General features: G+C 43.4%; 1 protein-coding gene across 4 annotated transcripts in view; it reads right to left on the reverse strand.

Moving 5' to 3' along the window:
- ZFAT (zinc finger and AT-hook domain containing) overlaps window positions 1-14,517 on the reverse strand; it is a 207,245-nt gene that overhangs the window by 147,697 nt on the left and 45,031 nt on the right. For all 4 annotated transcript variants that reach the window (XM_053559219.1, XM_053559218.1, XM_053559220.1 and 1 more), the window contains exon 3: window positions 5,334-5,585. In XM_053559219.1, coding sequence (XP_053415194.1) covers window positions 5,334-5,585 — 252 coding nt within the window. The remainder of the gene's footprint in view (window positions 1-5,333; window positions 5,586-14,517) is intronic.

Raw genomic sequence — 14,517 nt, forward strand, 5'->3', positions numbered from 1 at the left:
AACAAGCTTAGAAAGGTTCAGAAGTCTCTTTTATAAATTTGACATATTGATTTCTGTAGGCTGTAAAACATTTTTCAAAACACCAGCTGTTCCACATACCAGCAAGGGGGAAAAAAAAAACAAAACAAAAACTTCTTTTTCTGGTTTCTTTTACCATTCAAATGCAGAATAAAATTAATAAATGTTGAATACACATGAAAAGTGTTATTTTAACTTGCCATGGTTGAGGGTACAGGAAGAACTTATTCTGTTTTCTTCTAATTGTTTTAACAAGCTATGGAGCCAAGGTCAATTGTTTGAAATGTCACTAGACTGCTCTTGACAGAGCATGTATTAAAACAATTATGCAAGAATTTCCCAAATTGTAATATTGTGCTTGGCAAACTAGGGAACGTGGTGCAATTACATGGATGCCAGCCACAAGGCAGCTGGGCAGAAGGTCATTTCTGCATATTTTAGAGGCTCTACCAGTGGCCAGAAAGGGATAAATATCCAGAGCTTCTACCTTTCCAGTTTGTATTTGTTAAAAGTCCATTAGGGTCACTCAAATCAATGGAATACAAGGCTGTTTTCTGCACAGACTATTACTGGAGAAAGCTAATAATCTCATCAGAGAGGAATGTGCCTGCCTGCCATTGCTGAAGAGACTGCCTAATTATCACAGAGCAGAAAGTAAACATCGGGATATAAGATGGACATTTCATTTCTTGTAAGGTTAGAGAAAAATCTAACAGGGGTATACTGAAATGAGTCAAACCTCCACCCATGAGGTAGAAATGAGACCATTTTAAAGACAGAAATGTCATCCAGTAGACTAACCATGGGGGAGAGGGGATAAAGACCCTGCCCCAACTGACCCCAAATGGGTCATCTAACTCCGGATAACCAGCATTTCCACACCTCAAATTCCTTAATCATAAAATTAGAACTTTGGTCTAAAAAGGGGATTCTTTAAGCCAATTTCAGAAGATCACATACTGTGTCATACAATTTATACAGCATTCTTGAAATGATAAAATTACAGAACTGGAACAATAGTCCCAACCTTTTTGGTTCCAGAGATTGGTTATTTTAACCCAGTCCATGGGGTGGGGGGTGGGGTGGATGGACAGGAGACAGAGTTCTGGCGGTGATGCATGCGACCCTATTCCCAACAGGCCACGGACTAGTACAGGTCCACAGCCCAGAGGCTGGGAACCACAGAGCTGGGGAACAGATGAGGGCTGCCAGGTGACAGACAGGTGGGTGTGACTACAGTGGGTCACAAGGAGCTTCATGCTGCTTTCTAACAGTGGTGCTGGCTGGTGAGTGACGAAGTGACAGCCGGCCACATATGCTCTCCCAAGGATAATGCCTGATTTTGCTATTGGCTATAGTTGTACAAGCTGTAACCACTGGGGGAGACTGGGCAAGGGGCATATAGGACCCTTCTGAACTATCTTTGCAATTCCTGTGAATCCAAAATTATGTGGAATAAGTGTTTATTTTAGACTTTGAGCTGCCAGGCCCTTATTTTCTTTCTACACTCTATAATTCAAAATATTTTATCTAGTAAATTGCATTTATTAAGATAATTCCTTGGTTTGTATGTACTAATCAAAATAAACAGTTGATGCTTGAACAAGTTGGGTTTGAACTGTGTGTCTCCACTCACACACACACTTCCTCCCATCTCTGCCACCCCAGACTGAAAGACAAACCTCGTCTTCCTCCATCTGCTCAATGAGAAGAGGACAAGGATACAGACCAGACAGACTTCTGGTGAACAGTAAATGTATTTTCTCTTCTTTATTGTTTCCTTAATAACATTTTATTTTCTCTAGATTACTTTATTATAAGAATACAGCTAATAATACATGAAATATACAAAATATGTGTTAATCGACTATATTATCAGTAAGGCTTCCTGTTAATATTAGGCTATTTGCAGTTAGGTTTGGGGGAAGTTATATATGGACTTCCAATTGCATGGAGGGAAAGGGTGTCAGCACCCCTTATCTCTGTTATTCAAGGGTCAACTACATAACTGTCTTACTTCACAATCACATAAACAAAATAGAATTTCCAGACGGATGACAGATATTAGTAAAATAAAACCATATAAATGACAGGGGGATATATAGAAGTATATTTTAGACTTTGGAGGCACAGGGTAAGTTTTCTTAGCCATAATTTGACAGTTTATTTAATATAGAAATTTAAAATCCTGGCAAAATGCAAAAGCACAAAAAAGGAATGCGACCAAGGAAATTAAGGCAAATGACAAACTGCAGGAAACATTTCCAGCATACGTGATTTTCCAGAGGGAGAAGAGTATGAACGAGGAGGACTCCCAAACACACACGAAACGCACACAGCCAACGACCATGTGCAGAGATCGTCCACCAGTGATCAAGGGGTACAAATTAAACACAGAAAACCGTCCACATAAGAGCCTGGCCAGGCCAGAGATTGACACACCCACGGATGAAGGGGAGATGAGGACACAGCCTATGAAGGAAAATACCTGGCACGTGCTTTCTGCAGAGTCGTCTGACAATGTGTGTGTGTGTGGCAATGTAAAGTGTTCCCTACTGGTGCAGCAATTACCTTACTAGGTATTCGCTTAAGATAATGCCACAAGTACAAAAAATAAAATAAAATAAAAATGCACACCCAGGATTGTTCACTTGAGTAGTGTTTTTTGATCAGGGGAAAAAATCTTGAAACAATGGTAAATGCCCATCAACTGGAGACTGATGAAGTAAAATTTATGACCCAGGCATATGAAGGAATGCCTTCCGGCCTTTAAAAATGACAATTGACATTTACTGTTTTGGACCAGGACGTGTGGCAAAGCAGTGAGAATCACAGAGCCTGGAGTCAGCCCGCCAGCTTCACGACCACCACCGCCTGGCATGAGAGGGGTGATCTAAGCAAGCTGCGGAACCTATCTATGCCTCAGTTTCCACTCTGTACAATGAGGACAGTGTGCACCTCCTAAAGTTGCTGTGAGAATTAAAAGAGCTATTACTCATGGAGAACAGCATCTGTAACATAAAAAGGGCTAGAAAACAGCTTGTGAAATTAAAAAATATTGTCATGAAAAATTTATCTGCCACATTAGTGAATGAAAAAAGATCACAAAATATTACCTATGATCCCAGTTTTGAAAAATGCATACGTATGTACACAGAGTAGAGGAAGTCATTCTTTTTCACAGCCATTATAACAGTCATTATGCCTTAGATGGTGAAATTTTGGTTTATATTTACTTTTTTCTGAGTATTTTTTGGTGTCATCACAGGTATCAAAAAGGAAAACAAACAAAAGTGATAATATCTAACAGGCACTCTCAACACACATTTGGAATCTAAGTTGGTGGAAGCTTTCTGGGGAGAAATCTGGCAACCTGGAATACACTTTCTGATGTAGCAGTCTACCTCCAGGAATTTCTCCCACAAAAATAACAATAAAGATCTGAAAATATGTATACACACACACACAGATACATACATATACATACGTACCCATACAGAAATACCTACACACACGTACACTAACAAATAGGTACATACACACACACATACCCATACAGGAATATTTATTAAAGCAATATTGATAACAGTAAAAAAAAAAAAAAAAAAAAAAACAACTGATAAAAATCTAGGTTTTTGTCAATTGTACCAAAGTTGCTGCATTCCACAGGGCACTGAAAAATGGTGCCATCACGCCACATGGAAAGACCATTCTGGGGAGGGCCTTGAAGAAGCGGGTAAAGACTCTCCACTCAATTGTTGCAGGGAGAGACGAACGACTGTGCTTTACAGAGATGCCCTGAGGGCAGTGCAGACCAGGGGGCAGCCTCAGAGCCAACTGACCTTCTCATTCTGTCCTTTTGATTATGAGTCTCAAAGTCAGAGTTAGCCCTGAGGTCTGGAGAAAGAGGAAATAGCAATATTTGATACTGAAAAAGAGCAAAATCCCTGATTTTTAGCCAGAATTATACAGAAGGTCCAGGGGTTTCTCAAAAGGAACCTGATAGAAAAAAAAAAAAATTCCATGAAAGCACAAAAACAAAAGAAATTCTCGAAAAGACAGAACCAAATGATCTGAAGAACTCAGGCAGAAGTACAAACAGCAGAACTGCCTTGATGGCTGGAGCTGGCCCTTCTGATTAAAATGTGATACCATTACCCAGCTGTGTCAGAAAAAGAGAGTGGGGGATGTGTGTGTGAAAAAGAGAGAGAGAGAGAGAAAGAGAGAGAGAGAGAGAAAGAGAGAGAGAGAGAGAAAGAGAGAGAAAGAGAGAGAGAGAGTGTGTGTGTGTGTGTGTGTGTGTATAGGGGAGACACTCCATAACCCAAATCCAGTGATTAACAACTCCATTGGAAATTGGAGCTTCAGGTTCAGGGAGGTACACTCTAAACCTTCCTACTTCAACCATCTCATTTCTAAAATTATCTTTATTTGCCAAAAGAACTTGGTCTCAGAAATCCCAGCAGTCCCTCCCTGTAGCCTGTATTCCAGAATCCATTCTTAACTAGAACTGCCTCCTATAGAAAGAACATGCTTAGCACAACACAAAAGAGAAAGAACTTCTTCAACGTGAGGTTCAGTCTGAAGACTTCAAAACTGGTAGAAGGACCAAAAAACACAGCAGAGCCCACACCAGAGGTCCTCGCCTCTCCAGCACAACCTCGCTATTCCCTGCCTCCTAAGAAGGTCGTCCACAGACAGGCGCCCCAATGGTGACGGCACTTCCTGCTCAGGCATCTTCCCCTTCCATCCTCTCTTAGAAGTTGATTCTAAGCTAAAGCCTCATCTGGAAGAAACACCTGATATTCTTTGTTTCCCCAAAGGTGCCTGCCAAGATCTAGTTCTCAGCCCCTATTTGGTCAGTCATGGTCTCTCGCAGGAACAGTCCGGGTGGCATTTGGATTAAAGGAGGGAGGACTAAGACATCCAGTTGTCATCCAACATGTGACACTAGGCTCCCTCCTGATTTCCTATCACAACACCTTCTCCCACCAACAATTTGACATTCTGCATTTGAAAACCTGATCTCTCCCAGAACCCAAGCCTGGCAAGGGCAGAGACAGTGTTCTACCATCTTTGCGACCCCCCAGTAGCAACTGCTACAGCACCCCCTGACCTGGGTATCGGCTATCAGATAACACCTTCACTTAGAAAATGACTTAGTGTTAGTCAACAATCATTAGGAAAATAAGCTCTTTTCCAGATGGATGAGACCTGTGTAAATATATGCTATTTCCTAACCAGTCGGATACTGATATTAGTAGCTACATCTCTCAATAAGAAACTGGCACCTTCAGCCCTTTGGCAGCATTTACCTGCCTCTCCCTCCTCCTCGCCCAAGTTCAGCACGATGATGCAGATGTGCTTCCGCAGCTGGCGCGTATTGGAGAACTTCCGACAGCACTTGCTGCACTCCAGGCTGCCTGGAGCCACGCTGCTCCCCTCCTCAGCAGCCAACGCGCTATCCTCCGGGGGACTCACGGTGCTTTCTGCCAGCTCCTCTTCGGCACTGGCCTTCTTTGTGGACCCCTTAGGCCTGCCTCTCTTCCTCTTCATGACCAAAAACTCTACAAAGGAAACATAAAGACACAAAAGAGTCATGCGAGATGACAGTACAGGGCTCGCACTCAGCTTTCACATTTTGTTATGAGTGAAAAGTCTGAAGCAGTTCCTGAAATTAACAGCTGCAAAAAATCCTCTTTAGTGTTACTATGACTGTATTTGTATACTAACAGGTAATCAATTTTATAGTATTCTGACTCAAAACTATCAGCTTAGCAGCCCCTTTGCACATCCTCCTTCTGCAAAGCTGACAGGATTTTCTCTTGGGGCTATCAGCCCCCAGGTCTCAAATCCTGCCCCTTGTTAGCTGCCATTTCCACTGAAATCCAGGTCTCGGAAACTGCTTAGAGACATCTTTACAAAGGGTTGGTAAAGGCTGCTGAGCTTATCATGCTTTTAATGAGTTGCACAACTATTCAGATAATGTCAAAGAGTCATAGTTATTACAGTCAAGTTGTCCTGGTAAAAAAAAGAGAAAACATAATTACAATCTAAAGCCACAAATTATAGGACTAAAGACAATAACAATATTTTTCAAGTTTCCTAGCGACCTAGTGATTTTAAATGGCATGATGAGAGCTGCTGTAGAGCAAGCTTGCATCTATTCCCTAATTAGCGTTCATTTTTAAGGCACTGGTCCCCACGATGAAGGTGGGGATCAAGAGGGGTGAGCAGGGCGGGGAGCAGAGCATCTGTACACCTGTGTGAAGGTGGAGAGGTGTGGTCTCGGGCCCCGCAGGGAAGCCACCAGCCTGGCTGCCATCCCCACTCTGGAGTCACATGCCTGTCTGGCTAAGTCACCGCAATTCAGCAATCCCTCGTAATGTTGAGGAGGAAGTCCTAGGTTCTGGCACCATCCTGGACACATGGTCACCTGTAGAATCAGGACATCTTTCAGGTCCCCTCCTGCTCTCTTTATAGCTGTGGTTCTCCACAGCAAATCGACAGTCACTTTACCCACTGCTACCACCATGAGGATTCTTTAAGTTGGTCACTTGTGCTCATAAATCAGAGTGGGAGGAACAGAGATGCACAAGGCAGTTTCAGGGCAAAGTCTGCAGGGACCAAGCAGCCTAACACGGGAGGCTCTGAAGAGAGGGGCCTGCTTTGGCATGAGGTCCCCAGGATCTCAGGGAGAACAGGCACTAACTAGCACAGGGCAGGTGACATCCTGGGAAAAGGGGGCCCTTACTGGAACAGAGTTTCTGCTGAGCTGCAATGCCAAAAATGAGTTCTCCAGCCCTGGCTGGGAGATGCAAACCAGAGCCTCCTGCGCCTGGCAGCCAGCACTATTACCATCTCCCCACCCCCAATCTCCCAGAGGGAACACAAGGGAGGAACGGTACTTAATGCTAGCAAAGCAGTCAACAGTGGACACAAGACCCTGGATCCTTCCCTGGGTTTCACTGAAACCCGCCCAAGTGTCTAGGAGGAGGGAGGGGAAGGGGAGAAGCAGAAGGTATAGAGTAAGGACAGACTGTCTTCTGCAAAGTCATTAAAACTTTTATCCTTATTCTTTACAGCGTGTACTTGTATAACCTACTGGAGCAGCAACTAATATCAGAGAAGCAGAACTGGCAGTGAGGCTCCGAAACACCCACTTCACGTCACGTCAATGGAGCTGCAGAGACGTGGTGCACAGCAGTTCCCTGGAGTCTGTGGCACAGGTCGAACCTCCAATGACAGAGTCCGACCCCCTGCCTGTGCAGATATAAGCCTCTCTCTGAGATGCAGCTATACAGTGAAGAATTAAATTAACCTAAAAAGAGGTCTGGCCTCTGCCCTCCGCAGTCAGGAGGTGACCTGTAGGCCCCTGGATGTTCTTCCTGGTAGGATTAGCAATTTGTTTGCCTGGAGACTTTGGTCACCAAACAGTGGCATTTGTGATGGGGAATTTAGAACAAGGCACATCATTCCCAAACTCTGGAGGAACAGCAGAATAAAGATGGGGACTAAGGGCCAACCACATGGGCAACATGTCACTGAGCCCCAGTAAAACATGAGTGCCCGAGGCTGCAGGGCGGCTTCTCTGATGAGAAATACTCTTGAGTGTAGTCACATACTGTAGCCAAGGGGAGGCAACTTTGTCCAGGACTCCACAAGGGGCCCAAAAGCTCTGTGTGTGGAACCTTTCCCATCCAGGGCTTTGCCTAGGCTTCTCTCCCTTTGGCTGCTCTGGATTTGTATCTTTGGGTTACCATAAAATTATAATCATAAGCTTAGTGCTTTCCTGAGTTCTGTGAATTGTATCAGTAAATTATCTAACCTGAGGAGGGCCACAGGGACCCCCAATTTGTACCTAGCTGGTCAGAAGCAAGAGTGGCCAAGGGACCTCCAAATGTATGGCTGGTGTCAGGGGTCTGCACAGACTTGGCAGTCTTGCAGAGAACCGTGCCCTTAGCCCTGAGTTTGGCCAACTTGTGTAGCAGGGCCATGGCATTTCCAGCAACCATGGTGCGGTGCCTACTGTGTGCTTGCCATGCACAGGAGCACGGCACAGTCAAGTCTCTGCCCAGAAGCTGGAGACTCCTTGAACGGACGGTCCTTGTCCTGACCATTTTTTACCCCCATCAGCACCTAACTGGGTGCCCTGCACGGCAGGCTCCCGATAACTCTGGGTGAATTAAAACTGATGAAAAGTGCACAGTCCGATGGCGAGGAAGAAATAGAATCAGCCCTGAAAGCTCTGGAAAGCTTTAAACACAGTAGTGACGAAAGTAATCTTCCAACTTGCTGCATCCACAATTTAGATTCTCAAGACCAATTAGTTAGCTAAAAATGAAATATTCATAAATGAACTTGGAATAATTTAAACACTGAAAATGAGTTGCTGCTGTCAACTACCTACATTTCACAAAGAACTGAGAATCTTGGAACTGGAAAAGGAAAATCAGGTAACCTCTAAATCAAAACACTTTAACAGAGTTAGCAGCAATTCCTCTTCCTCCTAAATTCCTTTATTCACTCTGCCACTGAACGCTGTGGATTTTGCCTGAAGACATCTGCCCAGTTCTGTCCAGTCAATTCCCTTCTGCCCTAATCCCCAGCAATTGTGCCACCCAGGCACCTGAACAGGGTCTCTAGACACCAGGCGCCCACTCCAGCCTCTCACCTCCATCCACTGTGCCCTCACTCTAGGGCCTTCCCATGCTCTGGACGGCTTTGCCACACAGCTCTCAGACCTGGTTTTTTAGGTCCTTCAGTGTGTGGTGCAGTGATATGTGCATGCACACACACACATGTACACACAAGCACAGAGCTCCCCTACCTCCCCCAACCACTCAGTGCAATTTTCTAGATTTCCCCAAATATGCACAGATAAGCCCTCTCTCTTCTGGCCCATACTACCTGCCCCCACCCCCACCCGCTGCCTGTGACTACCTCCTTGACTCACAGTCTGACTCCAAATCCCAATTCTACTCCCAATGTTTCAGCTCCAGTTCTAACTGCACCGCCCGTTCCGGGAGGCGGTCCCCAGCTACGCAAGTGGAACACCCAGACCCTTGACCCGACTCACATTATGGTGGGAACCACACACAGAGGTGTGTACTCACCCACAGTGTTTCTTGATTATGTCTCTTTTTCCCACCTTTTATCATAAACCCTGGGGTTTTTGAGCAGGTCTTTTAATTCCCAGGTCACATAGAGCTGGCTATGGTGTAGCTCCTTAATAAATAACCATACACTGCAAAGTGGTTTGATGATCAGAAAAAAACATTTGGAAAATAAATCCTTTCTTGTGGCACATTCACATTTCTAGAGGAAGAGAGGGTCATCTTAACCCTGTTCTAAATCCTTAGTTTGGGGTCAACTTCCTCTTAGTCGGGGAAAACTGCCCTTGTAGATCTAAGGCCCCAAACTGTAAAGAGACAGAAAGAATCAGCTTTTAAATTCAATAGAAACACATGAGAAGTATAAAAAAAATATTCCAACGTTATCAAAAATTTAATAATGCGAGCCCTTTATTTGCACATCACTCAAGTATGCAAGACACTTTCTCAGCTGTTGTTTCATTTTATCCTCATAAAAACCTTAAGAGATGGATATAACAAACATCATTTCTTCAACAGAAAAGGAAACAAGAGACCCAAAGGTTCAAATGACTTGGCACATTTTCTAGAACTAGCTGCTGAGCACACAGAACCCAAGTAAGAATTTGGGTTTCCTTATTTCCAGTCAAATCTATCTGCAGAAACAGATACCCTCAGGGCCTGGGAAACAAAATTCAGTTCTAGACGTTTTAACAGAGTCAATGCATATGGTATAGAGAACAAATGTGACTACCTCCTTCACTCCCAGTTTGGTTTGGAGTGAGGCAGAACTGGGTTCAAATCCCCCCAAGCCTTCAGCTTCTAATGTGCAAAATAAACACAAAATTGATTCTATAGTATAAAGTCACCACTGATAAAAGCGATCCATTGCAATGCTGAGCACAATACTCAGGAGGTGATTGATAAAAGGCAACTGTTTAATATTGTGGCCATAATCATTAAGATTCTAACTCAGAGTATTCCTCTTAAGAAGCTATTACCCTCCCAGCCTGTCCACTGTTAGATAATGTGATTCCTTGATGCAAAAGGGTTCTTCTTCATTCTGGCTCAATATGCATTATTTCTGTAATTTCTTCATTTTGAAATAGCTCACACCCCAGGAAATCCAATATAGAATTAGAGGTACACAAATTTTATTACGCCTAAAATCCTTGGTACAGCCAGCCCCCAGCCCGTGCACCAGGCCGCTTAATCTCTAGTCACGCCAACTTGAGAATTTCCGAAAAACCAGAAAGACTAACATTTTAGGGCCCTGACAGTCAATCTCCCTGACATTTATTTCCAAAGCCCAGGAAGCAATAGGGAAGACAATGAATTATTTATCAGAAACAGGAAAGCATGAGCCTTTTAGGTTTATGAGGAATGCAACATCCCCTTTGTAGGGACAGACTGCATTCTGTTCTGTAATGCCAGGCACTGGGGATGCTGAAGGCTACCCAAATCTGCTCCTTAGAAGCTGTTACCATGGAAATGCCATGTAAATAACAGCAGTAATTAATAATTACTAAGGTCGTATATTTCAGGCACCATGTCTTTCCTCAATTAATCCCCAAGGGAAGAATTAGTACTACCCCCCATTATATAATTGAGGATACTGAGGCTTAAAATGATTACTTAATTAGCCCCAAGATCATGAAACTATTAAGTGGCAAAGCCAGGATGTGAACCCAGACCTGTTTATACCTCAGAGTCAGTGAACTTCATACCCATTTCAAAGCAAATCCTCTGGCCAGTTAAGCTAATGTCAGAGCACAGAAATAACCCTCTTTGTCCTCTACTGTAAGTTCTGCAGGAAAATGAAGACAGTCTCACATAGCTGCAAGATGCAGTGTGGTCCCACCCCTGGGCTGGCGAGTACACGGGTATGAGGCGGCGCCAGGCACCCCCCCATGGGAAGGTACCACGTACGAACACGTACTTGTCTGAGAACCATGAAAAGGGCCAGTATCTTATCCCCCTTTGACAAATAACAATAGTCACAGCCTGGAGGGGCCAAGCCACTCACCTTAGCTCTGAGCAGAGCCTGGAGGCTGAGGTAGAAGCTGTGAGCTGGGTGAGGGGCCACGTGGGAATTCACCAGGTCAAGCTCCACCAGTTCCAAGCACAGAAAGAGTGCTTGTTATTCTGGGGGCACCTTTGCATAATTGGCACAAAAGGTACACCAGAGGAGGACTCAGCAATCACATGACAGCTCCAGGATTGGAGCCTTTGTCTGATTACAAGACCTGGGCTCTTCCCACTGCACGCGCCAACCAGAGCACAAGGGGCTCACAGCTCCCCTGCACACTTTCACAACAACTTTATCTGTGGTAGGTGTCCAGAAAAGGTAACACGTAGATTTAAATGCAGACATCAACTTTCCAGGGAAGCCTCCTCGTACTCACAACACAAAAGGAAGTCTGCAGCAGCCTAGACTTAACCCTGGAGAAGCACCCAGCCCACTTCCGCTACACTGGAATCGCCTCTCTGCCTACCTGCCAACTACCAGCCAGGGGGCAGGACTCACAGGCCCTCAGCCCCAGCACAGCACACAGGCATACAACAGGCACAAAATAAATGGTTAGTGAATAAAGAAGTGAAAGGAGGGAAGTAGAAAGTAAAGAAAAGATAAAAATGAGAAGGAAGAGTTTTTATTAAGTGTTGAAATGAGGGGGAAGATGGGAGGGTCAAAACAAGGCCCTCAGGAGACCCACGAGAATTCTTCCTGCAGCCAGCCCACGTGCCCAGACCCGATCACAATCTTTCTCTCACAAACGTGGCCATATGCACAGTCTCACAGATCCACAGTTGTGATCACACGTTCACACACACAGGCACGCACCCAGAGAGAGGAGGAGGAGCTTGGGCCCCAAGGTGACTTCTTCTTGGATCACTGCCAGAAGTTTGATTAGGAAGAGAGGAAGAAAATGAAAGGTCCTTCTGCAGACCACTTCCTACACGAACACAAAAAGATTAAAAGGCTATAAAATAAACCAGAGGATTTAGAAACCTTCAGGTTATAAAGGGAGACCAAAATATTAAATCAATTACTACTCAGTCAAAGGTTTAATTAAACCATTTCAAGTATCTCTCAACTGAAAATGAATTGTGAAGGTTAAACCTGAATGGAAATCATCAGACAGAAACTAAGCCTCTACAAGCCTCAAATTTTACAAACTTTCACAAAGAGAGAAAGAAATACTTGGAGTTCTTAGTGAAAGACTTAAGAAATTTTTTTCATATTAAAAAGCTGAGTTTAATTAAGAAATAGTTTTTAAACTACACAGGCAACTAATCTTTCAGTATATACACACACGAATAAAATGTATTCAAGAAGAATTAATTATCTAATAAAGGAAAATAATTTATGAAAGTAGCTTGGCCAGGCACAGTGGCTCATGCCTATAATCCCAGCACCTTAGGAGGCCAAGAAGGAAGGGTCAACTGAGAGCAGGAGTTCAAGACCCCATCTCCAAAAAAAAGTAATAATAATAATTAGCTAGGCACAGTGGTGTTGTGGCTACTGGCCCAGCTATTCTGAAGGGTAAAAAAGGAGGATAACTTGAGCCCAGGAGACAGAGGTTATAGTAAGCGGTCATCACATAATCACACTCCAGCCTGGGCAACAACAACAGAAAAAAAATCCGGGGAGAGGGGTGTGATTCCCAAGTATTGATCCATTTCCTCAACATTGTCAAATCTCTGGGCATAGATTTTCTTGTAGTATTCAGAGATAATCTCTTGTATCTCTGTGGCATCTGTTATTTCTCCTTTATCATTCCCAATTGAGGTTACCAGAGATTTTACTTCTCTGTTTCTAGTAAGTCTGGGCAAGGGTTTATTTATTTTATTTACTTTTTCAAAAAAAAACAACTTTTTGTTTCATTAATTTTTGAATGATTTTTTTTGTTTGTTTTCCATTTCATTAATCTCTGACTTAATTTTGGCTATTTCTTCTCTTCTGTTTGGTTTAGAGTTTAGATTGTTCTTCTTTTTCCAAGTCCATAAGGTGGTTTGTGAGTGTGCTGATGGCGTTCACTTTCAGTTTTTGGAAGGTAGGCAGCTAGCATGATAAATTTTCCTCTCAGGACTGCTTTTGCTGTATCCCAGAGGTTTGGTAGCTTGTGTTTTCATTGTTGCTGTGTTTGAGGAAATTAACAAGTTCCTTTTTAATCCCTTCCTGAGCCCAACTATCATTCAGCATAAGGTTGTCTAATTTCCAAGACTTTGTGTGGGATTGAACAATTTTGTTGGAGTTGAGCTTCATCATTAAGACCTTGTGGTCTGAGAAGAGACATGGTATAATTTCTATTCCTTTAATTTTGCTGAGGTTTGATTGTATCCTAGGATGTGATCTATTTTGGAGTATGTGCCCTGAGCTGATGAGAAAAGAATATATTCTTTTACTTTGGGATGATGTGTTCTATATATGTCTACTAATCCCATTTGATCTAGGGTCACGTTTAAGTCCTCTGTATCCTTGTTTAGTTCCAGTTTAGAGCATCTGTCCACTTCTGTCAGAGGGGTGTTGGAAGTCCCCAACTATTAAGGTGTTAAGGGATATCAGATTGCTCTGACCTCTCAAGGTCGGTTTCATAAATCTGGGAGCATTTAAGTTAGGTGCATAAATGTTTAGTATTGAGATGTTTTCTTGTTGTATTGTATTAAGTGTCTATCTTTGTTTTTCTTAATTAAAGTTGCTTTGAATCTGCTGTGTCTGAGATAAGATTGCAACCCCTCCCTTCTTCTAATTTCCATTTGCTTGATACACTGTTTTCCATCCCTTAACCCTGAGTCTTGATTTGTCCTTCTGGGCTAGGTGTGTGTCGTGCAGACAGCATATGGATGGCTTGTGGTTTTGGGGGGTGCGGGGGGGGGTTTGCAGTTTTTGGCCGGGGCTGGGTTTGAAACTGCCACCTCCAGCATATGAGGTTGGCGCCCTACTCCTTTGAGCCACAGGCACCACCTGATGGCTTGCGTTTTTTAATCTAATCAGCCAGCCTGTGCCTCTTCAGTGGGGAGCTCAATCCTTTCACATTTATTGAAAGTATCAATAGTTGTGATAGAATTCTATTCATCTTATTGTGAGGTAGTATGTTGTATAGTTTAATCCTCTGTGTCATTGTGAAATAGACCTTCTGAACAGACCAATTTCAAGCACTGAGATTAAAGAAACAATAAAAAACTCCCAACAAAATAATGCCATGGTCCAGATGGCTTCACACCAGAATTCTATCAAACCTTCAAAGAAGAGCTTATACTCATACTACAGAAATTATTCCAAAAAACTGGGATAATTCCTCCTATGAAGGAATCTTCCCCAACATGTTCTATGAAGCAAACATCAGCCTGATACCAAAACCGGGAAAAGACCCAAACAAAAAGGAGAACTACAGACCAATTTCAC

The sequence above is a fragment of the Nycticebus coucang genome, chromosome 13 (genome assembly GCF_027406575.1).
Source record: "Nycticebus coucang isolate mNycCou1 chromosome 13, mNycCou1.pri, whole genome shotgun sequence".
Lineage (NCBI taxonomy): Eukaryota > Metazoa > Chordata > Mammalia > Primates > Lorisidae > Nycticebus > Nycticebus coucang.